This window comes from Cryptomeria japonica, chromosome 9, assembly GCF_030272615.1.
Source record: "Cryptomeria japonica chromosome 9, Sugi_1.0, whole genome shotgun sequence".
Lineage (NCBI taxonomy): Eukaryota > Viridiplantae > Streptophyta > Pinopsida > Cupressales > Cupressaceae > Cryptomeria > Cryptomeria japonica.
Genome location: NC_081413.1, coordinates 471,729,862 through 471,757,419, shown reverse-complemented (window position 1 = coordinate 471,757,419; position 27,558 = coordinate 471,729,862). Strand labels below are relative to the sequence as shown.

Sequence of the window (27,558 nt, the reverse complement as noted above, 5' to 3'; positions counted from 1 at the left end):
CTTGTTGATCCAATTGTTGTTTTCTTTCATCTAAGTCTTCTTCATCCATTTTAATTCATCCCCAACAACCATTTTCGACCAGTGTTGCTTGTCCATGTTTTTAACTTTTTAAAATAGCTTAACAAACAAACTATTGTTGAAGCCTCCATTAGAGACATTCCTTCTTTTGTCAAAACAATCTCATAGAGGACTGTTGACTTGACTATGAGACTACTAATGATTAGATGCTTTGGGTTTCTTTCTAATTGCCTCCATTTGTGGTTTGATATGCTACTCCCCAAAATCTCACAACCATAAAGAACAACTAGCGTAACCAACAAACCAAAGAGGGCTTTCTTGGTTTTCCAATTCTACAACTTTGTCTTCCTACATCTATTTTGCAATAGATAAGAAGCCTTCCATCCTCCGTGTATCATTTTAGACCTACAAGTTTCCCAATTGAGCTTATGATGAAAATCAATTCCCAAATAGTTGTATTCTTCTACTATCTCCAATGAACAACCATAAAACAAGAAGTTAATTTCTTGTTTCTTTATTTTCAAAGAGATCGTGACTTTAGCCTTATTGGCATTAACTTGCATTCCAACCTTTTGACAAAAAATATCAAGAGCTTTCAAATGTTCCTTCAAACCGTTCATAGGTTTTGCAATTAAAATAAGATCATCTGCATACAAAAGAAGCTTCATCGCATAACTTGCAAGTTAAATACCTTCTACATTATTATTGTTTATCCACTCTTAAATTTTATCAATATAAAGGCCAAACAAGGTCTAGGGGAGAGAGAACACTTATGTTTGACCTCGAAATCACTACCAAAGCAGTCAAACATTCCATCTTTTGTTATGGTTTTTGCTCTAACCTGATTATAATGTTTATGGAATGTAGCTCTAAGTTTGTCAAGGATCCCAAGTTCCTCCATTCTACCCCAAAGCTTGTCCCTGAGGACCAAGTCAAAGGCCTTCTTAAAGTCAACGAAGGAACAAAAGACTTCTTTCCCTTGGGAATCCCATATCTTCTCAACGAAGTGTCTAAGAGTGATGCAATGATCAATGGTGGAGCACTTTGGTTTGAAACCTACCTATCCTTTTGCTCATTTACCTTCTCTTTCTACCCAACTACTAATTTTGTGCTCTATCATAATCCCAAAAATATTTTTGAGAAGCGAGTTGATCATAATAGTATGATATTTAGAAGGATTGTTAACATCTCCACTTTTGTGTAAAAGAATCACAACACTTGTCCATTTAGCCAGAAAGTCACTTTGGGTAACTTTGTTAAAAATTCTTCTGATGCGAGAAGCAAAGAGATTTATTTCCCAGTTTAAAAATTCAGCTTGCAACTTCTCATTGTATTGAGCTTTACCACTTGCCAAGTTTCTTATACCTTGCTTGGCATCTTCAACCAAAAAGAGCTCTTTTGAATAATATATTGTAGGAGGTTTGTCTTTATCATGGACCCGCTCAGAAAGGAGCTTTGCATAATCTAACCATTGAGCATCTGTGATTTTGTTCTTCGTTTATTTTCTTTCTTGCTAAAGCTCCCTCCAAAAACATTGGGGTTGTGTTTCCCAAAGAGATTAACTCTCCCAGCTATCACATAGTTTCCTTTTTTCCATTTTATCAAAATATCATAATTTGTTTTGCTTTCCTTGTTTGAAATGTTATCTTTGTAACATCTTCTAGCTACCTTGCATTCCTTGCCAAACTAAGGATTAGCTAGAAAAGAGTTTACAGGCCCCTTCTTAGGTTAAGATCTTTTGCACCCCTTTAGTGTCATGTGGATTAACGGGATCATCATACTATTGTTGATGTAGTCCTCTTCTTCACTATTTTCCTTGCATGATATGTTATTATTTTTGTTTGAAGGTGATGTTTAAGAGCTACAATGAAAATCTAGTGATTCTTATGGTTCACAAGAATTTTACCTTGCAAATGTACTTTTTTATACTTGTGCACAATCTGCTCTATCTGTTGGTTGTTTGTATGGATGGAGAACTTAACAAAGAGGGACAAATGATTTGATTTCATCCCAATATGACAATCCTCAATAGTGAACTCCATCAACCTATGAGTAAACTTTTGTGAGAAAATAACATAATCCACCACACTTTGCTCGTTGTAGGTTTTGCATGTAATACCTCTAGATCTTGGTCAGTTTTTCATACTTGTTAATAACGATATCATATAAGTTGCATAAATATAGCAACTCCACCCCAAAATGAGAGACACCTCTATTTCCATCTTGTGAAATCCTTAAAGGTTGATCCTCATTTTCCTCTAACCAAAGAGGGTTGTTGTCATCCTCTTCTCTTCTTCTTAACTAAATTGACTGATTATTAGTTGTTGTTGCATTAAAGTCCCCCAATAAAATTATTTCTCCTGAAGAGTTAAAATCATAAATGTCTTTTTTCAATGTTGCATAGGGATCTTCATTGTCCAGGTTCCTCTTTTTGTATATTCGTGAACTTTTTGGAGCAAAGTAACATGCTAACACCCTGATAGTAACCTCATTGTCTACTATTTTCATCCATATATATTTCTTATTGCATCTTCTTTCTCTACTTTTACTACTCCATCCCACATTTCTTTTACTCAAACCATGATCCTTCCATGTCCTTTACCAATTTCAGTCCTTTCATTTCAAACTAAAATTTTATTGAGTCTCTCAAAGTTTGGCAGTCTACATCATCATGTTCATTTCTTTCTATGAGAATGATAACGTCCTTCCCGTCAGTTATGGGCCCCAAATCCGATCCTCTCCTACACAAGTAACTTCTACAATTTCAATTTATTATGGGAAGGAAGTCCCGTGGGGATCCAACTTCCTATTTGTTGTGTGGTTGGTGTTCACTGATTTGAGCCTTTCCATTTTCAGCCGCGACTACTTTCCTTCTCTCATTGTCCACTTTTTCCCACTCCTTCCTTATTTCATCTTGTTGGGCAAGTGTCAATTCTTCATAAAAGTAAATATGGCTACCTCTAAGCAACCCTCTATTCTTTAAGATTGCATTCCTATCTTGCATTCTTTTGAACATAACTCTTACATGTCTATTTCTTCCATCTTATGTTTTCTTTTCAATCCTGTTTGCTTGTTGTATACAACCTATCCACTTCAATTGGTCCTTCCTCCTCCATAGTCCTTCAGACCATTCATGATGGTGTTCATAGCTTTGACTTTTTTGTCTTTTTCCTCTTTTATTTGTCTCCTAGTATGTTCTTAACGATTTCCTTTTGATCATTAGATGACCGCTTGACAATCTGTGTCCAGGATTTAGCCTCTTCTATTTGAGCTCTTAGTTTGTTTTCCCTTTCCTCCATGCTCAAAATTGCTATTTGAATATTTTCCATTTGCATTATGCCACTTGCATTCATTGCTTGTTCTTTGTTTTTGCTTCTTTGACTTGTTCTAACTCATGTTTTATAGTATTTTAGCTCTCCTTGTTCTCTTTCCATATTGATTTGTAGACTTTTTATTTGCTCTTCGAGCAACCTATTTTCTCTTTGAAGATATTTGTTAGACTCTACAATTTGCTTCAATTTGATATTCTAGAGAACAAATGACAAGGAAATCAAATTTCACTTGCAAGTGTTAAGGAAGCATTTGTTCACATTTGACAAGATAAAAAAAACAGTTGGATGTAGAGTCAAAAAGGTGTATTTTTGTTGGATAAGTCGATGACAAATATTGTTATTGGCTATGGGCTCTTGCTGAGAAACAGGTTACTCACATAAAGCATGTAATTATCAATGAAAAAGTGATGCCAAGTTTGTTGGAATAGGGGAAGCCTATAAAAGAATACGTTCCATTGAATGGAATCAGAGATGGAACAATTGCATTTAAACCACAACATCATGCCCACTTGTAGCGACAACAAAGAAATCATACATAGGAGAATCTTCAATGTTTATTCCAGGGTCTTTAGAACCATCATGGAATATGGGAAATTCTTGTTTATAACATCATATTTATGTGTACTAGAGTTGATAGGCTTATCCTCATATAACACCTTCGCCCTACTCTCATTGTATTCCTTACAACAATAGATATCTACTGAGTTCAAAAAATACAAGTTGCTTGCTCTAAGTTGTGTTTAGTTTTCTGTTGTATCGATTTTAAAGGTTATAAACAACTGCATTACAAATCTTGAGACATGCAGAGAACACAATGATTAAGTCTGTAATTTCATGTCTCACAGAAAAAGGCATGCATGGTAAATAAATCTTTTCATAACATAATAGATGTCATCAATTTCAGTCCTAGTATGTTTTGTATATGGCATCCACAAACACCTAAGCCAATCACAATGAAATAAAATGAATTTTTAATTACTAATCACTAAAACATTCACATCTTCCAAATCCCAAACATCGGAACAAAAATGGTGATAAATATGAGGTATTAAAGTCATGGAACGACATGAACCATAATATGTAGTTTATTAGGTGAATATCCAGTTCTGGATTTGGATACCTTGGTGACTACTGCTGGGCTAGTGACGACCTTCTTGCGAGTGAGACTGCTTTGCCCAGACCCTTTGCTGGGATGCGTAGCTTTGCCCGTGTGGCTAAATCTACTGCCCAACCTTCTAGGGGGGTTCGTCCTCTTCCTTGTGCCAAGACCTCTCCTGTTGTGGTTTGTACCTGTGAGGTTATGGAGAATGTTGACTTCTATCAACGCAGTGCTTTGGTTTGCAAATTTACTAGGTTTTGGCCTTCCCTCTCGAACCTTCATCGCTAGGTGAGTGATTCTTGGAAGCCCCATATTTCTTATGGCATTGAGCTTTTCCCTTGTGCTAAGGGGTTTTTTGTTGCTTCCTTTGCCTCTCGTTTTGCTATCGAAGGTGTTTCTCAACGGGTCACCTTGCTTCTGATTGTTCTCTCTCTCGCCGCAAAGGTGCTGCTACTTGGTGGAAAGATGCTACGGAGGACCACTTGACGATTAATGCTTCAAATTCTATTTCGGTTGATTCATCCCAAGATGAGGTGCCCCTTACAACTGATGAAGCCCTGGTTGATGTTACTATTGTTGTGGCCCCTTCCGCCCCCTTGGATCCTCCTCCTGTTGCTCCTGCTTCTCACTTTCACTCTGCTCCTGGCGTTCCTTCTCTTGTTGTTGCTCCGCTGCAACAACTTGTTGCCGCTCTGCAACAGCAGTCTAGCAGTGACTGTAGGGTTTTCCCCGCATGTTTCTGCTGCGAAAGTTCCTACTGATAGTGTTGCCTGGACGGTGGTTTATCGTAGGTGGAAAGGAAATTCTAACCACCTTTCCCAAGCCCTCTTTTCTCAAGAGTCGGGGTTTTCTCCCCCCTCTTGATTTGGTTTGGGTGTTGATGGTTTAACTGGTTGGTTTAGCCGGTCCAACTTTGTCCTTTTGGGGTTTGCACCCTTGCTTGGTCTTTAATTTTGTTAGCCTTTGGCTTTGTAATGGGTCACCGACCTTCTTAACGCTACTTTGTTTCAAAAACAATTAGCAATAGTCAACACTAATCGTTGAGGGATTGAGGTCTCTTTGTATTGGGTCAACACCCTTGTTAACGCTGCTTTTTTTAATAAAAAACAATCATTTATAACTACCCTGTTTGTTCTTTAGTTTGACAGAATCAAAGATTAATCTTCATTGCTCGATGCCACCATCAATACTTATTTATAAAGGATAACAATATCAATCAAATAATTTTTGAAATCACCCTTCATAAGTTTAAATATTAGGTCTTACACTTAAAGAAAAGGAGAGGATGAGGTCAATAGTCAAAAGATAGTAATGTAATAATTAAGATAAAGATTTCTTTTAGTAAATTGGCCATCATGATTTAACATCAACATCAACATCAACATAGACATCAACATCATGAAATATGATATAAAAAAATAGTTTAGTTTAAGGAAATGGAAGGTGAGTTCTTTTAAAAGATATTTTTATATAATGTCTTAATATGATTAATAGTGTCATGTGACACAATCTAGCTTTAATTTGACTTATCTCCTAATTCATATCCATTCACGTTTACTTTCATACATTTCTACACATTTTATCTTATTCCCACTCTATTTGTACTTATTTTCATGCATTCTCGTCATTATTAGCACATATTTTTATATGCATTCTTGATCCCAAGGCCTTGCATTCCTCATCCTAGGTCAATCTCATTATGTGTGAGATAAATTCCACATGGCACACATTTGATTCAATATTCAATTTAAAAAAATCAAACTTTAGCTTCTCACCATTACCTTCTCATTATTGAGAGTTGGCTTTGTATGCATATATACACATTTTTATTATGTCTTAATTTAAAAATATTTATTTCTACAATAGTCCAACAATATATAACCCCATAAAGCATTCTTTCTATCACTCCTCCATTTTAGGCCCTATTACCAATTGGAAATCAAATAGATAAAATATTAATAAAAATAAAATAAAGGGTAAAGAAAGAATTAAAAACCAAAAAGAAGAAATGAGATGTATAATGGCATTTAAGCTAATGGCCTAACAAAGGAGACAACCTAAATTAAATGAGCAATGAAAGGGATACCCACCTTTGCCTCATCATGTTATCCTTTACTTTTCTCTCTCGTCTAAACTCTCATAACTTTACTTTTGCTTTGGGGAAAAAGTTTCATAACAAGTACGCGGGAGGAATGCTTATGTTTTATTGTTAATTTTGGAGTGGAAGTTTCTTTTGTTATTACAAGTTTTAGGTAGTGATATAGAATGAATGTATTTGAAACTCTATTGCTTTACCTAGGTATATTGTTTGATTGAATTGTGCTTTAACACTTTATCTTTTTGGGATGATTTCACAATATTTTGAGGTTCATTAGAGTGATTTGTGAGTCATGTTATAAAAATGGGAAATGTTGAGATCGCTTGTTTTGATATCACAAATGAATGATTTTAGATTTCAAGCCCATTTTAGAAACGGTTATATTTTCAATTATAAAATAGCATTTGGATGAGTGCAAGATCATGATGGGCCAGACTATACTTTTAAGTAACAATCAAGGTACATAAAAATTGAGAAGCAAATTCACATAAAATTTTAAATAGGTTATCAACATAATTGGAAACTATGTGGGAATATAATTGTTGCATCACTTTGCAAGATTGGTACTAGCTGATGTTTCACTGGCCAATGGACACTTACTAGCTTTTTATCATTGTGGAACCCATGTTGCTATCACGACAATCCAAGAGGAAAGGTTAATAGGGATTAAATTGCTAACATTATGATCACGCTTCAAATAGGATTCAACCACTTGATGCCAATGTGTTTTCTAATTCAGCTCATATTTCAAAATTAAAAGAGCAAAACATGAATGGTCAAGTTTCCAAATATAAAAGTTCAAAGAGTAGAGTTAGTAACTTTTGGTAGCAAAAAATTTCAAAAAGCATTGACAATTGCAAACATTCAAGCAGGGTTCAAGAGGATAGGAGTACGACCATTTAATCTTGATGCACTTATGGAGTATATGCATCATAGTGACACATTTTATTTTAGTGTATAGGATGATACTTCTACACTGTAGAATATTTCAAGTCATTTAGGAGTTGTCTTGTATTTAGAATTTATAAACAACTTTACATTAGAGATTGCATGTGAATGAATACTTTCTAAAACACTTTGATCGATTGATAGATGAAATTAATTATGCAATAACAAATATTTCTTTGGAGATTAAATACATGTTGGCATGGACAAAACTCAACATGGTCAATAAGGACTTAATCTTCCCACTTGACCAAGAAAACAATTATGGTTAACGGAAGGAGCTATGAGTTTGGTAATTATCTTGTACTACCACAAAGAATAAGAAACACTTTCTTTGCCATCTTTGCGATGAATGTTGAATGTGTTAAGATGGTACATAAATAGATTCAATGTTGAAGATAATGGTATAGACTTGAGAGAAAGTTAGGAAAATGGTGGGAATTCTAGAAAGGTTCAACATGAAAGTCATACAAAATAAAATCAATTATTAGGAGCCCAAACTAACTCAAACACAACCAATTTGTTAAAATTGTTATTCAAATTGTCAAGGAATGACCAAGGAATAAAAAGGATAATGGAATTCAATTAGATTAACAATCTCAACTTCTAATAGTAGATGATCACATGAATAATTTGATGTAGTTTGATTGGAGATTCCAATGGACTATCCAACCATGCAACCTAACATCAAAACAAACACAAATAACAGAAAAATATCATGGAAATTTATTAAACATTCTTATTTGTTTAGGCTTGCATGATTATCACCATGATTACAAATTCTCACTTTGTTGCAATGGGCCCTCTAAAATGCAAGATCACAACCGTTTCCTTATACTTATTATAAAAATTTATACACAAACGGTACTATAACTTAAATATATAATTACACTAATGATCTTTTCTACACCACATTATTATCTCCCTAAAGATTGCATTCCATGTCATACTCCTAGATCTCTACTCATAGCCTTGATCTTGGACCTCATAGTCTCACTATAATTTTGTTCTACCTCTTTGCTTACTTTTAAACAATCAAAACTCATGTATATATAACACTCAATACTTTTGTATGATTTGCATTGTCTACAAGATGGCACTAGCCTCAATGCTGCATGAACAATGTTTTCAACGAAAAAACAATTTTTCAAAGGGCATGTGCACAAATACGACAAAAGATTAGGAACCACCACCTACTATGTTCAACAATGTAACACCTCCTTATGCGTCCACGAACGTTAGGATTCCTTCCTAAGTCTTTTATCTTGCCTTTTTTTGCTTCAGTTCATCCTTCTATGCTCTCTAGTCTCTCGAATAATTCTCTGGTAGCCATTGGAGCGTATTGCTCTTATAGACATTTTTTTGGTATTTTTGCATCTTCGTCGTGCTATCACCAATATCGTAGCTTTGTGCATTTGGGAGTTCTATGTTGCTTCTTCACTCCATCAAGCTTTCGCTTCTCTAGTGTTGAAGGAGAGTTTCTTCCCTTTCGTTTAGGCCATTTCCATTATCTCCATTAGCATATCATTTATCTTGATTTTGTGTGTGTTTCGTTTATCACTTTATCTATCTATCTTGGTTGTTCATCGAGGTGGAAACACTGAAATATGGATCTAATAGTGGCACACCTCTTAAACACAACCCCAACATTTTCATCTCCACTTTGTTTTGCGCAAGTTATTGAAGAAGATTCACATACGTTGGACGCTTCAAGTGTTGGGTGTTTGTGAGCTTCTTTTATCCCTTTTTGCACTTTTGTAAATTTAGTTTAGCTATTACTTCCTTTCATTATTTTTATTACATCTAGTTAAAACTTGAACTCTAGTCTCATTTGTATTTTCTAGTACGGTCTCCATACTCTATTTGTATAAGACACCAACGCATCGTGCTATCATCTACAACTTGCACTTGTCTCCTAGACAAAGAGCTAGCAGAGATTACTAGAAGTTTTTATTTATTTGTATTTTCGAGTTCTATAGTCAAAACATTTTTATCTATTGGCACTTGACAACATTCATGATTTGTGCGCTTGTCTCCTAGACAAAGAGCTAGCAGAGATTACTAGAAGTTTTTATTTATTTGTGTTTTCGAGTTCTATAGTCAAAACATTTTTATCTATTGGCACTTGACAACATTCATGATTTGTGCTTATCCTAAGTAGAGAGGTAGATTAGTGAGTCCTCGAGAGGCTAACGCATGCCTTTCAAAGTGGTTCACTTTTTCCCCCATCCACACCAACCTATCCATCAATTAGTGACCTATGGCCTTTTACGATTTCCCCAAGAGTACTTTGACATAGATCTCTTTTGACATCAATGATAATGATGGCAACAATTTTATTTATCAATATTTGCTCTATGAACTCTAACATCAATAACAATATGTCTTCTCATCTTTGACATCGATGACAATATTTCCAACACCTACATTTATATCAATTATCTTAGAGATTTCCATACCAAGCGACAGTAATATAAGAGCCCTAAGATCCATATGCAAGAGTATGACCTTAGACTCCTCAATTCTAATGGCATTCCCTAAGGGGGTTAGCAATTGAGGTAAGAAAGCCCACAATAGAGGAGGCACATTTTTAACTGTCACCCACCTAGTGTAGGATAACATAAGCACTTCCTCACTTAGGGCATTCGATGACTAGAGTAAGGTACGAAAAAAATAATTCCCTGTTTCCAATAATGTTTGTCAATAACAACTTGCACTTTATGATCTTTAAAGGAAAATAGGAAGAGATCATGGTAGATCATCCAACAAAATGAGACCAAGACTCCCATTTCCCTAGCCCATACATTATTCATCCAAGAACTTTCTTGTAGGTATCTTGCTACTATCTAAGCCACCAAAAAAATAGCAACATTTTTAACCTAAATATTTCATTGTTTAAAGCAATAAGCATATCAGACTTAGAAGAATGACTAATTTCCTAGGGCTGGTGGGAGGACACTTACCTTGACCCCCTCACTTGAATGCTCCTTCATCGCCTTCACCATTTCCCTGCAAGACAACCTTTGCAATGACTAAAACTTTCGTTTTCTCCTCTACAACCACATCACGAAAGGATTTTACTTTGTCTTTAGTTCCAAATGCCCCTTCTAGGCCATCAAAAGGGCCACTAGGTTTGCTAGTACCCACCTCTAGTAATGACTTGTAACTCAAACATTAATAAATCCACAATCCTAAATGTAGCAAATAGATAAAACAAATTGAAAGCAAGCAGATAGCAATCAAGAAAAATCCAACAAGAATGAGGAAAAGACCAATAAGGATAAAGATGGCACCAAAGAGTGAGGATCACCAAACCTTAATGGAGGAGAGCCAAAGCCTCCTCTACCAAGACCTGCTTTGCAAAAACCCTAAGCCGCTCCTCTCAGCTGGAAACCCTTTGGATGTGAGATTGATATGTCACAACCTTTTGAGGAACCACTATATCATTTATCTCTCCACCATATTCCTTGTCTGACACTTCAATGCCTTTCTTTTTCTTTTGGCTTTCAAACTGTCACAAAAAGAAGACACTTAAAATGATGCACTCGTTACAATTCTTCATAACCCTGTGAATCGCGAGATTGAATTGATTCAAGGTATTCGAACCAGCAAAAGGGTTTTTGAGTCAATGAACTCTGTATTAAAAAAAGTTGTTATCTTTGCGTTTGTTGAATGTAAGTAATATTAGAAATGCCACCAAAATTTAATGTTTGTTTATTAGATCTGTATTGTTAGGGGATATCTATCCATTCATTTTTAAAATGTCTTCCACAAAAAGTTACAGGTTTTATTATCAAGAGAGATCAAAAGTGTGCCTTTAAAGAATATATTCATGAATTGATATTGTTTCTGGTTATGTTGAAGGTCTAAATAAAAACTGTGATAAACTTTCGCTTAATTTATCTGCGAAGGTTTCACAGTACATTTCTGCAGCTAGTAATAGTGAGTTGTTTCAAAGTTAAGAGGTTGGTTGCTGACATGTGTTATTATTTCTCACATGTTACAATGCTTCTCGATATCTCAAAAGAAGAATTTTATAAACTAATAAAACATGGTTCCATAAATCGCTCTAAGGATTATAACAAGCATAAAGAATTGTGGCCAAATTTTAAAGATGAGCAACCAACTGAAAACAGGTTTGAAAACAATATTAACTCTCCTTGCAATGGCATAAAGAAAAACAAAACGGTTAATGATGATGGCCCAGATGATTGGATATGTGATGATTAAATGGATGGTAGAATTGAACAATTGTATGTGGACCATTTCTTTATAAAAATGCTGGTTTTTCTTCGGTTGACCAAGCACATGATAAAAAGGCTAGAACAAAAATATGACTAAGATTATTATCATATTCTAATCTCTAATATATACTATCGATGATACTTCAGATGTTTTCTGATCTATTTGATTTTGACTGCTGCCATTAATTTTGATCTTGTGATCCAAGGTGCTGCATGTGTCATAACTATGATTAGTAGCTTCTTGTTTTAGCATTGCGGCTAATATTTTGTAACCCTTTGTTAACTATCATGCAATATTAAAACAAATGTTTCAGAACTGAGAACTTACAACTTTCAAGATGGAAGTCTCCATACTTATACTACACTTTTACCATTCTCTTATGCACAAAGAATGCAATGTCTAATTAGAATGATGTCAGATGGCAAGGGATTAATCAACCATTACCAAACTTTTGACAAACTAAAAACCATTCATGAATTTGTTACATTCAAAAAGCATGAAAGGTGATGAAGCTAACTTTCAACATGGAAATCTTCATACCTTTACATTAGTTCTACCATTTTCTTATGCAAAGGCAATGACACGTAGATTACAAGAAAATATGAAAGCATAGATGATGTTGAATGACAAAGGATAAATCAATAATAAGTAAAACAAAATAAACATCAATCCATGAATCTATCCTGTTCAAAAAGCAGTAGGTGATGAAGCTGCCATATAACTAACTACATCCTATACTCAGAATTCAAAAGTTCGTTGGATGGAAAGAATCAGGGAGTATCACATGTTTCCTTTGTAACGAGAAATATTTAATGAACATATGATACATAGATTGCTTGCAACCCTGTACACATTGCATCGTTTCATTAGAACTCGTTTTTTAAAAAACCCAGCTCACAGAACACTTTAACAACAAAACAACATTTGGATGCACCATTCTCATCAAATATTTTGAAAGATAATAATGGTGCTGATGTACCCTATACCATACAACACACCTGAAAAGCAAAACACATTATGAACTTATGTATCTTGCTTCACTCCAAAACAAATATAGTTAACATCTGTATTATCTGATAAGTTCCAACTGTTCCTCAAAGGATCGTAGGTAAGCCCTGCCATTTCCTGGACCTGTTTGTGTTTGCCAACATAGTATTACATAACAAGTAACATGGATTCGAGAATAATGATTCCCAATACAATATAATTTTTCATGCAACCACATGGGATGGGTTTTTATCCTTACCATAATGGAAGCATGCTTCATGAGCAAAACAAGTTCATTTGGAGTAATTAGATTGGACCAATCATGTGTTCCTCTTGGCAGCTGCATGAAACAATTTCCATGTCAGTAATAGACAACATAGGAAATCTATGTTAATTCAACAGTATTCTATCATTTATATACAAGCTTGAAAAAGGTTCTAGTATTAATGATCTAAGAATTTACCTCTTAAACATTCTAAATATACATTCTCTATATTTCTGAGTTTCAGTGTGGTATTGGTACAAGAGTTCATAGTTTGAGGACTTTGTGGACTCACCGCGGACTATCCAAGATTCCCGAGTCTGTCGGCGGGCCAAGTCGACTCGCCATGGACTTGTGAGCCAAGTTAGGGAGGGTCCAGGACAAAGACTCCCGAGTCTGTGCTAAGGACTCTTGTGAGTCTGGTGTTAGGACTCCCAAGTCCTGATGAAGGACTCTTGCCACTTGCTGAGAACGCCCAGTCAAGGTTAAAACATTTTTTTTTTTCACTTTTCCTCACTTTAGACATTTGTTATTGCTAAAAGCAGGAAGATGTGGTCTTTTTATTTGTTGTCTTTAACATTTGAACATATCATTATATGTAATTTTGTAAACATTTGTAAACATTTATAAACTTATGCTGCTGCTAAACATTTTAAAGTTTGAAACTCTTGAGTATGAATGATGAAATTTCAAATATTGAGTCTTTGGAGATCATATGACATGTGTAATGTTTCAATTATGGCTCTTACGTTCTCTAAATGCATTAATTTCTTTTTACTTTTTTGTAAAACTATGGTTTTCTTTTATGCGGAGTCCTTTCCTAAGTTTTTTTCCGAGTTTGAGTCCGAGTCCAATTTTTGGGCTGCTGAGTCTGCTGCGAGTCCGAGTTTTCCAACTATGAGTTCAATAGCTCCCTAATTTTTCTTTGTTTCATTTAACCATAACAGCACAAATGAAGGGGGGAAATCATCTTGGATCCTAAGCTGACTCTCCATAGATGCACAAAGAAGTTGAAGACTATGATAATCACAAACTACCTAAGTGGAAGAATTTGTCAAAATTCTACGAGTTAAGGAACAATAGTATAACGTCAAGAAATTAGAATATAACATGTGTTAAAATGATGTTGGATGATGTTTGCAGAAGCCCACATGCCAACCACATTCCGAAAAGAAATTGCTTGTTTGTAGTTCTCACACAATACCAGACTGTCCCAAACCATGGCCAAGACATCTTTAATCTCCTTTGCAAGTAGCTATACATGCCAACCACATTCCAAAAAGAAATTGCTTGTTTGCAGTTCTCACAGAATACCAGACTGTACCAAACCATGGCCAAGACATCTTTAATCTCCTTTGCAAGTAGCCACAATAATTAACTCTAATACCATATCAAGAATTTTGAAGTTTGATACCTTTGAACAATGAAATCAGACATCCAAATTATTGTTGTTAGTGTCAACTGTTATATGACTTATATCAATAACTATTAATCTGAATCCTAATATATTTAATGTTGTTTTACTACAGTTGTTGCTATCACTGCTGTCATGATTAATTTAATTGTTGGTATTGTTGTCACGATATATTTATTGCTGTTGTTACGACGCTATCATGTTATGCTACTATCATGTCTTTTTTTTAATGTTACGAACAATTGTTTTTAGAAACATTATAAATAATTACTTCACTTTAGGGGACACCTTGTTGTCCCTAGGATGGTTGAGGGATGTTTGAGATGTCCCTGGCTGCCTGAAGGATGGCCACACACCCCTAACTATTTCCTACAATCCCCTAAATGAGGACCTGTTTTTGAGACATTTCCAAAATTTGCATGTTGGGAGGCACAACCAAGGGACATTCCTTAAGCATTTTGAGGATGTCCTCTGTCATCCCACCATCCCTGACACACCTAAGGGATGGGGCCCAGTGTTTGAGGAGTGGAAACACGTTCCCACATAGCACAAGGTTAGACTGATTATTATAGAAAAAATGCTCAATAGCTGTAAGGCACACAACTTAATATAGTATCTTATACAAAAGATTTGGAAGTAATGAACTATTTATTCTGGCCACAATTCTTCACATTAATTGCAAACTAAATACTGAAAATAACCAAGGTAACCCGGGGACGCGTCCCCAGCCTGAAAACCCCCGTCCCAGTGCTGGGGACTTGGGGACGGCCAGGGGATGTTTCCCCCGTCCCCAAATTGTCAAGAATTTAGAGGGGACATCCCCGAAACAGGGGGACATCTGCCCTAGCTGTGGTGGACGTCCGTACGTCCCGGGGACGGCTGGGACGTCCCCAATCCGTCCCAAGGACGGTGAGACGTCCGCCACATCTAAGACTATTAAAAAACATAATAAAAATAAAAAAATGTCGTATTTTCAAAACAAAATTTAAATTTTCTAATATGGGCCCCTATTAATTCAAATTGTTATTTAAAAAATTAAAAGGCAACATTAATTAAATTTTAAATTTATTAAAATTTAATTCATATCAAACGTTTAAAATTAATTCATATTATAAATAGAAAATATTAAATTGTTAAACATTTAAAAATTTAAAATTAATAAATAATAAATTATAAATAGGAAATCAGAATAATAGAATATTAATTCATTAGTACTATTTTGATTTTCATATCGTAATTGACAATGAAACTATATGGCAGCAATGTAGCCTTTGGGCATTTTGACATTTTGTATGTTACTTATTTAATATCTATTATGTATGATATGCATATTGACAATGTGAATGAATTGAAATTCTGAATTATGAATGCATAATTACATATCGAGTATTGACAATGTTGTATGTTTAGAATTTACATTCTAAAAATGTTTTCATAGTATCATACACATGCTATATCCATGTTTTCATATGAATATAATGTATATATACATGCTTTATCCATGTTTTCATATGAACATTTAGAATTTTCCTATATATTTTAAATTTTCCCTATATTTTATAAAGCCGTCCCCTTTGCCATCCCCCGCCGTCCCCAAATTTGGCAAAAAAATTTGCCGTCCCAAAAACGCGTCCCCTGCCGTCCCAGGAAACGCATCCCGTCGTCCCCTGTCGTCCCCATCCCGAAAACTCAGGGTAACATAGAAAATAACTAAAACTAGTTTTAGCAGCGAGCCTTCTAGAAAAATGACAAATACTAAATCTGGTGGAGTAGCACACATAAACATAGAAAGCAACTAATTTTTAATGTCATGACAACATAGCCATACAGACTTACAATACCTAAATTATCAATTCTAAGCTTGTATTGTTTCTAGCAATAAACAACACAAGTAACTACAATGCCATTAATAACAAGATTATTTCATTATTGCTGCTCACCTTGAGGTGGTGGTCACCTTGTTTCTTATTATAGGTATCTTTATGGAGCACATGGAGCACTTTGATTCCTTGATGGTACATGTGGCTATAGGGATTGTTGCCTTGTTCACGTTTGAAGTTACTTGGCTCCCCCTTATGTAATGTGTACAAGTGGGAGAATGTTATGAATTAGGTTTTGTACATCCTACATAATGTTTATGATGTTTAATGTATTATCATGTTGTGGAGCACCTAGTGGATCTAGTGATACATACATCACTAGGAGTTAACATTCTTGGGGCCACTTTGTGTTGTATGTAACATTGGAAAATTTATTTGATGTGGGGCCTCACATGGGCAATGTATTTAATTTAATATTGGGGAAATATTAATAAAGTACCCAATATTAAATAAGGCATCAATGGTATTGTAATCACATGGTTTTAGTCAATAGTTTTATGCAATACCGCTTAGTGGTTTAGTGTGACTTATTTCTATAAAAGTAACCACAAGGAGAGTTGTCTGAGGTTGGCTAGTTGGCCATTTTGAGTAAAGGGTTGAAAGCACAGTTGAAAAACTCGGACTCGGCAATGACTTGGCAAGCACAAAATATTTAAAAAACGTAAGATTTGCAAAAACTCGGGGTAAAACTCGGTAATGACTCAGCAACTTTATCGAACATTTGAAAGTATTTTTAAATATTCTTCAAATCACACATTTATATAAATTTAATGTCATTAAATTTATTTTTTAATTATATTAGAATAAACATATATTAATAGAAAACTATTTAAGTCATAATAGTATTAATTTGACATCATAGTATTTAAAATTCATGTCTCATAGTATTAATTTTACATTTAAATATGTTGGGTTTTTATGTCTACAAGTCTTTCCGCAAGTGACTCCACTGAGCAAATGACCCACGAGTACTCGTAGAGTTTTCCAACTATGGTTGAAAGCATCTCTTGTTTAGCATTTGTGAGGATTTGAATCATACCATCACATGAATGGTTACATGCTTGTAGAGAGCTTGTGTTTCAGAAGTGTTCATGGAGGACTCTCAAGATGTATTATAATAGTTTCATTGCTCAATAATACATGAGTGATAGATGCTTTTCGAGACTAGGCATTTCCCTCTTGAGTGTTTTCCCAAGGTATATCTTGTGTCAGCTTTGACAATATGTTGCCTATTCTCTTGCATATGGATTCAGCATACTTCTTTGCATAGATTTCTCTTCTAGGTTATGTGGAAATTGTCATCATATGGCTGCAAGTTTCCTTTCAAGATTTTAATTTTGTCACATTTAGGCTTCATGTTGAAATTTGTGTGTTTAAATTGCATTTGAACATCAAAGTTTGTGTCATGTCCTCATCCATTAATCAGATAAACAATTGTACATAGTAGTAATACTTAGGTGTATGTTATAACAATCGTAGCATAGACACATTGTGGAAAATTGTCTTATTCCATAAGACTTCACGATTTTCCTATCAAGCCTCTAAGTGAAACATAGAGAATAAGAAAAAGCAAACTCAGTAATTGTTTAGGAGGAAGGTCACCGATCATATTTGCTAAGCAATGGAGCAAACACATAGTGCTAGACTAGATCTGACGCATGTCAGATCTGTCTACCTTTGCAACAATTAATTACTAATACAGGTATAAAAGAGACAAGAAAAGCTGCATTTAAGATTAGAAGATATAATAACTAAACAAGGTGGTAGATCATTATAAAAAATGTATGAATTTCACATTAACATGCACATGGTTATGAACAGGTATCTTATGATAGCGATTAGTAACAAATGGTTGAGAATTAAGTAAATATCGATCAGCAACTAACCGTTCCATTGGTTAGTCATCCCAGCTAATGATTTAGATCAAAACAACTACAAATGATCATAAAGGTACGATTTGAGAGAAATAATAAAGAATTGTGGAAGGCAGTGATCCACTCCAAGGGAGATGAATGAAGAGGTGAGAGTCTTGTAATGAAACACCACCTATGAAGGGATATGGTCATAACAAGGGGCAGCCGTTGGAATCTATAAAAGTAGATGGTAATTCCAAAGAAGGCAAGAGACGAAATTAACTGGACTATTGACGAAATTCAGATCTGGTTTGTATTGAATTGCAAAGGATTTGCATTCTGGTCTTGTGATAACAGACTGGTATGCTGTGCTGACTTATCCAAAGATGCTTTCTTATTATTATAAGATAATAGGATAATAAGATAATAAGATAATCAGTGATATAAATCAGAATGTCTAAATTCTTTATAGATCAAGCGATATCAATGTATTCATAGCCTAAGTACTTAACAAATTCTAATTCTTCCCCAAGGAGAGGCATGGTGTTGTTAGGGAGAGGTGGAGCAAATCCATCCAAAAAATAGATGAGCCCCAAGGGTGAATGAACTGGTGATCCTGAAATCTAGGCTGTATTATGAGCTCCAAGGGTGAATGAATTGATGTTCCTAAAATCTAGGCTGCATTATGGAAGTGGTGTCATCACGCCCTAGACAAGTAAATCCTCATCCAAGGTTGACAATTAGTGGTATATTCCTCTTAATTTTTGCAATAAGAGTTACAAGCAAACACCATAACCCGTTAAGGTTAGAGAAATAATCGAAACTAATGAAAGGGAACCCTTCCACCTTTTGTTCACTGAGAGCCCAATCTGGGAGGGTGAGAGCATACGGTGTTCCGAGCATTGTTAGCACCATAAATCAAACTGAAATTACAATGCATAGGTGGCAAGCCAACCCCTTCTGCTTATCCAACAGGATAGAAACTGAACTCTTGGCGGTAAACCAGCCAAGGGAAATAATGAGAAACTGAAACTCAATCACTCTACCGCGTATTTCAGCAAGAGGACATTACATTAAGCTATCACTCTACCACATATTTCAGCGGGAGGACAATTGCATAAAACTTATCACTCGACCACTTATTCAATGGGAAGACTGAGTACATAAACTGAATTACAAAGCAAGGAAGGCAGCTAAGCCAACCTCTTCCACTTATGCAGTGGGAACTACAAATAAGAACAACAAGAATGATTGATCGATACTACTGAAACAATCTTACAAAATAGAGATATGAGATAAGATAAGAAGCTTAATGCTGATCTCAAACAATTCACTATCAAAAACACACCACACTTGAACTCTACTGCTGTTCTAATTCTGCAAGCTAGAAAACACACTATCCAGCAACTACTAGAAACACCAAAACACTCATAACTTTCTCAAAACTAACTGGAATCACACCAAATAAAATGCAAATGACTAATATAACATAGGCAACCAATCCAATACCTCAAACTCGCAACTTGGAAGCCACGAATGTGTTGCACGCATCCCAAGTAAGTCTGAAAATGGCGCTACAGCAGCAAACTTCGATTTGCAACCAAAAATTGTGATGACCACCAAAAGCCACGCCAAGATAGGAGAATGATTGTCTTCCCAATACGCTTCCAAAGAGTCGATACCCAAAACGATGCAATCACTTGGTCAAGAGGTATGAGCAAAATATGGTTTCAGCAACTCCGCGACCAGCAACAAGGAAACACTCCAAAATCCACACAAAACTCTCCACAATTTGCAAAACACTCACGAACAGCACTGGAATTACAGGAACACAGCCAGGTACTATCTTCCAAGTACGAAACTAAGACTTATCTAGGAAGCCACACTTCAAAGCTCAGATTTTCAATCGCCAAACCGGCAACATAACAATGCAATTTCATAAGATAACCAAAATGAAAGCCCAAGGCTCTTATTTATAACTTCTTGCTCCACCAAATTCAAATATGAATGCACACAAATACACCCAAATTACATGTCCTCCAAGGCTCCTAACACATTTGAATTCATTAAACATGTCCCCTCAAAATGGCGTCCACTTATTTCCAACTCCCTAGGCAAAGTTCGAACTTTTGCTAGGTGAACAACTTGCAATATTAAAAGAATATAAACTTGACACGTTTAATCACTCTCAATGCCACCTAACTAAGGGAAATAATAATTTTAGTAGCATATATTTATCCTTTTTCCTAAGTCACCCAGAACACCATTAATCAGTAATAAAATAATTAAATATTAAACCTTAGGATAAGGAAATAATATTTAATTCAATAACTTTTAACTCTGGTACTGATTAACATCAAAATCAAGGACGAAGTTGTGCGACGAAGACCATAGAATTGCACTGAATCGGGTCCCTGTTCGAGACTACTAAAAATAGAAATGCTCAATACTGCCACTGTCTAAAAATAGTAAGTCATGAAATACTTCTCTAAAAATCATGATCTTTGCACCCAAAAAAAGAGCTTGGAAAGCTCAGTAAAACAGCATCATCCAAACAGCCAAAGCCTAACTTACTAAAAATAGTAAGTTCTCACTTCACCAAAGAATCCAATGCATGTTATGCTACCCTGGAGCTCATGAAATACCCAGAAGGAAACCATAGACAAAACTGAAGAATTCCCTCCTGATAAACCCTAAAAAGCTTGAGCAGAACTCCACAAAAGTTGGAAACCCTAATTCTCCTTTCCAAATAGCCTACGGGTCTCTGGAATAGGCCAATGGACCACTGAACTAATCACTGCGAAGAAGGGGACATTACAGTTAGAAAGGATTAAGATTAGAGCTTGAATAAAGACAATATCAGTGTACTATAAGCAGCCATAGTTATTTAATATGTAATTAATATAACATAATAAGTAGTAATGTATGTTGCTCTTTAGGAATTGGTAGCCTCTTAATAGAGGACATTAAAGTTTGAGCTGCAAGCATGCAAAAGTTCTAATTATATGATACTTTTTGCATGATGTAAAAGTGGGATTGGACACTTAAGTTTCAAAGTGCAAGTCTTACGAGGTTTCGTTTGGGAGTTTCTTTTTAGAGGTTGCAAGAAGGGAATTGGACTCCAAAGGTCAAGTTACAAGTCCAAGTTGCAAGTCCATGTTGCAGGCCAAGTTGCAAATCCAAGGTGCAAGTGCAAGGTACTAGAATGTCAATTGCATGACTTGCGGTTGCCTCCAAACCCTAAAGCCCAAGGATAGAATTATAAAGGTCAAGCTTTAGTTGTCTCTTTGCATCTAACCTAGTATTATCTAGACCTCAAGTTTTCGAGAGAATTTTTAGTGGAAATCTCAAATCTTTGTCAAATCTTAGTTTTTGTTCTCATCACTATGATCTAGACCAAAACTCGCCCATGCTGCTTCATATGCTGAAAACGTCAGAAAAAAGAGTTCAATTCATCATTTTGTGTTTTCTAATTTGTTGCTAAGGGGAAAAAAGCCCTCCCAAGCATTTCCAATCTGATTTCCATCAATCCTTGTCAATTACAAGTGGATTTGAAGAGGATTTGAGGTAGCTTTTAAAGCAAGATCACATTCCCAAGTAGGTTTTCTGATTGTTTTTTCCTATATTTTTTAAAACATCTTGTTTTTTATTTTTTTTGCATCTAGATGAATACAAAATCATTCCTAAGTAGTCAAAATTGATTTAGTCATATGAACAAGATTTAACACCATTTTTGACAACTTTTTCACTGTTTTTTCAAGAATCTCTAGTTTTCAAAAAAATTCAAACCCTAACAGTTTTTTATTTTTATTTTTTGAACTTTCAATGATGTCTAAAATTATTTCAACTAATTTAAAGGTGTGCTAAATTTTTGTAACTAAAATATTAACTTTGTCTTTTCAATTTGTATGTGTAGGTTAAAAGTTAACCATTAATTTATAATGGCAAATATAGGTGGTTAAACTTTAGCTCCATCTTCAGGGCCTTCCCTATCAATAGATGCATGCCCATCTGGATATGTAGGCACCCATCCTAAAGGTGCAAGAGATAAGGCTTGGAAGTATGCCTTTGAAGGACCGGAACTTGGGTCGGTGATATGCATTAAATGTGAAAGAGTATTTCATGGAGGCATAAACAGCCTCAAATACCACCTTGCAGGCATCGAGAAGCATGATGCTAGGGAATGTCTTTGGGCCAAAAAAGAAATAAAAAGAGATGTTAATGCTATACTTGCAGCCAGGGAAGAGAAAAAGTTGCAAAGGGAGAGGACAAAACTAGCCATGAGAGCAGCCATAGCTAAATCTCAAGGTGCTTCAATTGACCTTGAAGAAGAAGAAGAAGCACTTCAGGGCATAACGGGCTATCCTTGTGGCCCACATATTCGCAAACCCAACACCACCTTGGCCACCACTTCTTCTTCTAATAGAGCACCTATTGCATCACCAACAATACCACTATTTTGTGCACAGGAACACACCTAGAGCACAACCATCATTAGAGGCAATTGGATGGAATAGGAAGGTGCATGAGAAAACAGACATTGCATGTGCTGATTTTTGGTACTTCAACAACATCCTATTCATTGTGGCAGACAATCCTTATTGGCTTAATTTGGTTACCGCATTGACAATTTCAGTAAAAGGATACAAGGCCCTTTCTCACAAGGACTTGGGTGGGAGGTTAGTAAATAGTCCACTTGATTTCATTTTTAACTGTTTTCCTTGTTTATTGAATCAAAATTGTGTACTAAGACCTAATTTCACTTTGTACTTGTAGGTTGCTCACAAATACAGTTGATAGGGCAAAAGAAGTGGAGGACCAAAGAAAAAGAATGGAGAAAATATGGCTGCACTATTCTTTCTGATGGCTGGACAAATGGCATAAATCGCACCATAATCAATTTTTTGGTTGCTTGCAAGAACAATGTGGTGTTCTTGAAATTGGTGGATGACTCCAACAAGGTGAAAAATGCTGAAACTTTGGTTCTAATGTTCGAGCAAATTGTCATGGAGGTGGGAGTTGACAATGTGAAGCAAATAATCATGAATAATGCAACAGCATATGTGGCAACAGGTAGAATCCTCCAAGATAAGAACCCCACTCTTTTCTGGGCACCTTGTGCAGCACATGTCCTTGACCTTCTTTTGGAGGAAGTAGGAAAACTTGATTGGGTGACACCAATTATAGAAGATGCAAAGAGGATCACAAAATATATTTGCAATCACCCTTGGGTTCTTCACTTGATGAGAAACCACACCCAAGGGAGAGATTTGGTAAGAGCACGGTCACAAGGTTTGCAACGATTTTCTTGACATTGCAAAGCATTCTTGGTGCATTGACGGCTTTGAAACAAATGTTTGTGAGTCAAGCATGGCTAGACTCACCTTATTCAAAGAAGCCTGAACGAGAGGGTGTTGCATGCATAGTCTTCGACAACCTATTTGCACAAAGAGCTGCAGAGATTGTGAAGGTAACTTCAAAACTTGAATATTAAATTATTCTTGATTCATGTCTCTCATTATTAATTTGTAACTTCAATAATTAATCTTTTTGTAATTTGTATTTTTCAATTGTAGGTGTCAAAGCCCTTGGTTAAAGTTCTCCCCTTGATAAATTGGGATTTTATGGGGCATGTTTATAAGCCCATGGATAGGGCCAAGGAGTCTATCAAAAATTACTACAAGGGGAATAGACTCAAATTTGATCCCATTTGGGAAATTATTGATAAAAGGTGGAACAATCAGCTCCACCAACCCATTCATGTAGTAGGGTGCTACCTCAAACCTCATTTTAAGTTGGAGGATTCTTACTCAAATCCTAATGGAGAGGTCATGGAGGGCCTCACTACATGCATTCAAAGGATGATGCCTGAGGTTGAGGTGAGAGACCTCATTGTGGCTGAACTCCAAAATTATGAGGAAGCAAGTGGTGAGCTATTCTCTTCAAAGCTGGCCAGGAGAGGAAGAACCACTCAAACCCTAGGTATAATATTTGCCATTTGAATTTTGGAGTCTAAAGTAATTGATAATTTGATAAAATATGTTTTCACTCTTCACTTTGCATTCTAACTTTTCAATATTTATTTTGCAAATGCTTGGTGGCAAAGTTGGGGTGGAAATACCCCAAAAGTCAAAATATTTGCCCTCAAAATCTTATGTCAACCTTGTAGTTCATCTAGTTGTGAGTGCAATTGGAGCAAGTTAGCTCAAAAACACCACAATGACCTTGTTTTGTGCAATATAATCTTCAATTGCACTTAAGGAAGGTAGAGGAAGCATTAACTGGTTCAATTGATTTGGAAAATATAGATCTTTTCAGTGGTTGGACATTGCAAGAGCAGCCTCCATTGTTTACTGAGGATGACATCTATGAATTGGAGAGGCAGGCTATGGAGGAGGAAAGGGGTGGATTTGGATTCACACTGGATGACATTGAGGAGGATGAGGATGATGAGGAGTCAGTGCCAATGCCAGGAGCAGCTAGAGACAGAGCTAAAACAAGGATGGAGGTTGAGCCACAACCTGAGCTAGTCATACCAAGCGAGGAGGAACGACCACAACAAACTTCTAGGACTAGGCCCTCTAGTTCTACCTCTCCTCTAGTTTTTACTAGAGCTACAAGGAGGAAAATGTAATTGTATTGATATAATTACTTTTCGGTTTACAAAAACTATTTAGTATTTTGCTTCCAGCCATCAACATTCCTCATGAGGATGCGATTTTGTACCCACTTTGCATTTGAATCAATTAAATATATCTAGACTCAGCTTGTTTCTTTTGTGTTCTCATTTATTGACTCGTTGGTGCATCTCCTCATTGAATTTTGCAAAAAAAATGTTTAAGCAATTTTTTAAGTTCTCGAGTTTTTTGCAGAGTTTTCAATGATTTTTTGCCAAGTTTTTTTTTCAGGCCTTGGCGAGTTTTTGGTTTTGGCAAGTAATTCAACTATGATCTACACCATGTCCATGTAAGTCTTTTACTTGTGTCACCATAGTTGGTACATTGTTGTGTGTTTTGGTGTGTTGTTGCATTGTGTCGCAACACCTTGATTATGTAGTAGATGTGCAATGTGGCATGTTTACCAGTTGCATTTGTGTCATCCATTCATCTTGTATCCGTTAACACCTAAGACATGAAATTGGGGCATTATACCTTGTCCTTAACCCTCTAAAGCAACCAATTTCTTTATTCCATTTTGCATAGTTTCTTGAGGGAAATCCTTTGACTACATGAGGAACTACTCTTGATCAAATGAGGTGAGTAACAACTTAGGTCCAAACCATTAGGAACCCTTATAGATTCCAACAAGGTAGCATGAAGATCACAAAAATGCCTAAGAAAATAAACAAGAACAATTATGGAAACAAATGGTGCCTACAACTCCACTCGGCCTCCTAGTCATTTAGAATGCTTGGCATCCTACTCATTTCAATTTTATCTACTACTTTTGAAGGATTGTTGTGGAAGAACTAGTCACAGGAGACAAAATTAGAAACGTAAACTAGAGATGTTTGGAGACACAACTAGGACATCTCCCATCACTACGAACGTCCCATTCTTGTCTCTAGTACGGGAAATGCGTCCTGATATCCAAGAAGCATCATAATGGGGTCAAAGACATGTCTCCCTCCTAGTATGGAAATAATCTTTAAGGAGAACCAGCATACTATCATCACTTATTTCCATAATCAAGTATTGTTGTTAGTCTTTTGGACACTATGTTAAAGCCATTTATGCATTCCTTGGCTCTCAAAAAACTTAAAAAAGAGGTTTCAATGGCTCAATATCAAATGCGAGCATAGCAAAAACTCCAAAAAGAAGCAAAGCATGCACCATTTCTCACTCAATGCTCCTTCTAGTCCAGCCAAAAAGTGGCACACATCATTTTTGTAATCTACATATCTTGTTAACAAGTAAGGCTCTATTTATCAATAAGAAACAAGTTTTCATTTTCTTCAATTTTAAAATCAAATTATCTACTTAAGTTTTCAATATAATTTATTTAAAAAGAGAAGATTTTGATACACGTATCTTTTCAAACATTGTTTTCAAATTTTACATTCTTAATTTCTTCTTAAATTTTATTTTAAATGCTTTATATTTTTGACATCCTATAAGGTTGTTGAGACTTAATTCAACTTGCAAACAATTGTCTTGAGACAACCTATGAAGATGTGAGAAGAATCATGCACCACGGTTGTCAGCAGCCTTTGAGTTGTATAGATGTGATCAAACATAAAGAGAACCCAAAAAATGAAAAAATATATATTAAGTGATGATTGGTGACTTGATGTAGACTATTTGTTAAGTTTGACAACGTCCATAATGAGTATGATCAGATTTATTAATATGGAGCAACCATGTTTGGCTGAATTCTATGATGACATTGATTTGATAACTAAAAAATACAAGGCATTCTACTAATGAAAGAGCAAACATCATTGGAAACACTTTCAAGCAAGTGAAAAAATCATCATTACATGATGGAAGAATATGTTCATCTTTACGCATTTCCTTGCCTTTGTTCCAACTCCAAAATGTAACAATCTTGACATTCTTTCTTCAGGCTGGAGGGTTTCACCATGCAAACATTGAAGTTGTTGATAAGTATAAGGTAGCACTAGCTACACTTCCTTGACTCCAATATAGATGACATTCTTGTGTGCATAGTTATCAGTCTCGCTAGAAAATTCGGAAGTATCCTAACTCATGATCCAAAAAAAACTAAACAAGGCCTACCTAACTATCTTTCAAAATCCAATGAATCTGTCTAAACTTGTGAGCTTGGAAGAATAGCCAGTTTCTTCTAGACTTTCGCAACCCACTAGGAAGACTCAGCCAGCAAATATAAACATGAAAGAACAAAACAAATACCTTGATTTAACGCAAAACACCTCAACCTAGACCTAATATAATAGACAAAAGATACATGCACAAAATAAAAATAAAAAAAACAAAGGTGATTTTTGAACAACAATAGACAACAGAAACAACAATCAAAGCCCATCCAGTGCATATAGAGTAGTCCATTACGGATTCAGAGAAACAAAGATTTAATTTGAAGGAGCAAATTAGACGAGAAACAAGTGAAACAACAAGAGAAAAGTGAAGATATCATATTCTTCTTCATTTTGCTTCTTGTTCTATAATACATTCTTTATCCTATCTTTATATGTGTTAATCAACAAATGTAAAACTTTGACCTTGATTTTCTAAGATCATGCTTGCAAATTGTAATGTCCCAAATTAGAATATGTGTCAATCATGACAATAACCTGATATTCTTGTGCAAATTCTAGCACTATTTGATCACCGAGAACCTAGAAAGGGTGGGTTAAGAGCATACGATGTCTAGAGTGTGAACAATATTAAAAAAATGTACACTTACTAGTGGCAAGCTGCACAATTTAAGATGCATGCAATAAC

The 27,558-nt window shown here is 35.5% G+C and overlaps 1 protein-coding gene across 5 annotated transcripts in view; it reads right to left on the bottom strand.

Annotated features, from left to right (window-relative positions):
• Positions 1 to 12,351: 12,351 nt before the first annotated feature.
• LOC131075944 (ubiquinone biosynthesis O-methyltransferase, mitochondrial) overlaps positions 12,352 to 27,558 on the bottom strand; it is a 220,005-nt gene continuing 204,798 nt past the window's right edge. For all 5 annotated transcript variants that reach the window (XM_058012923.2, XM_058012926.2, XM_058012921.2 and 2 more), the window contains 2 exons: positions 12,984 to 13,064; positions 12,352 to 12,868 (listed from right to left, as the gene is read on the bottom strand). In XM_058012923.2, the coding sequence (XP_057868906.2) occupies positions 12,761 to 12,868; positions 12,984 to 13,064 (189 nt within the window). In that variant the 3' untranslated portion in view covers positions 12,352 to 12,760. The remainder of the gene's footprint in view (positions 12,869 to 12,983; positions 13,065 to 27,558) is intronic.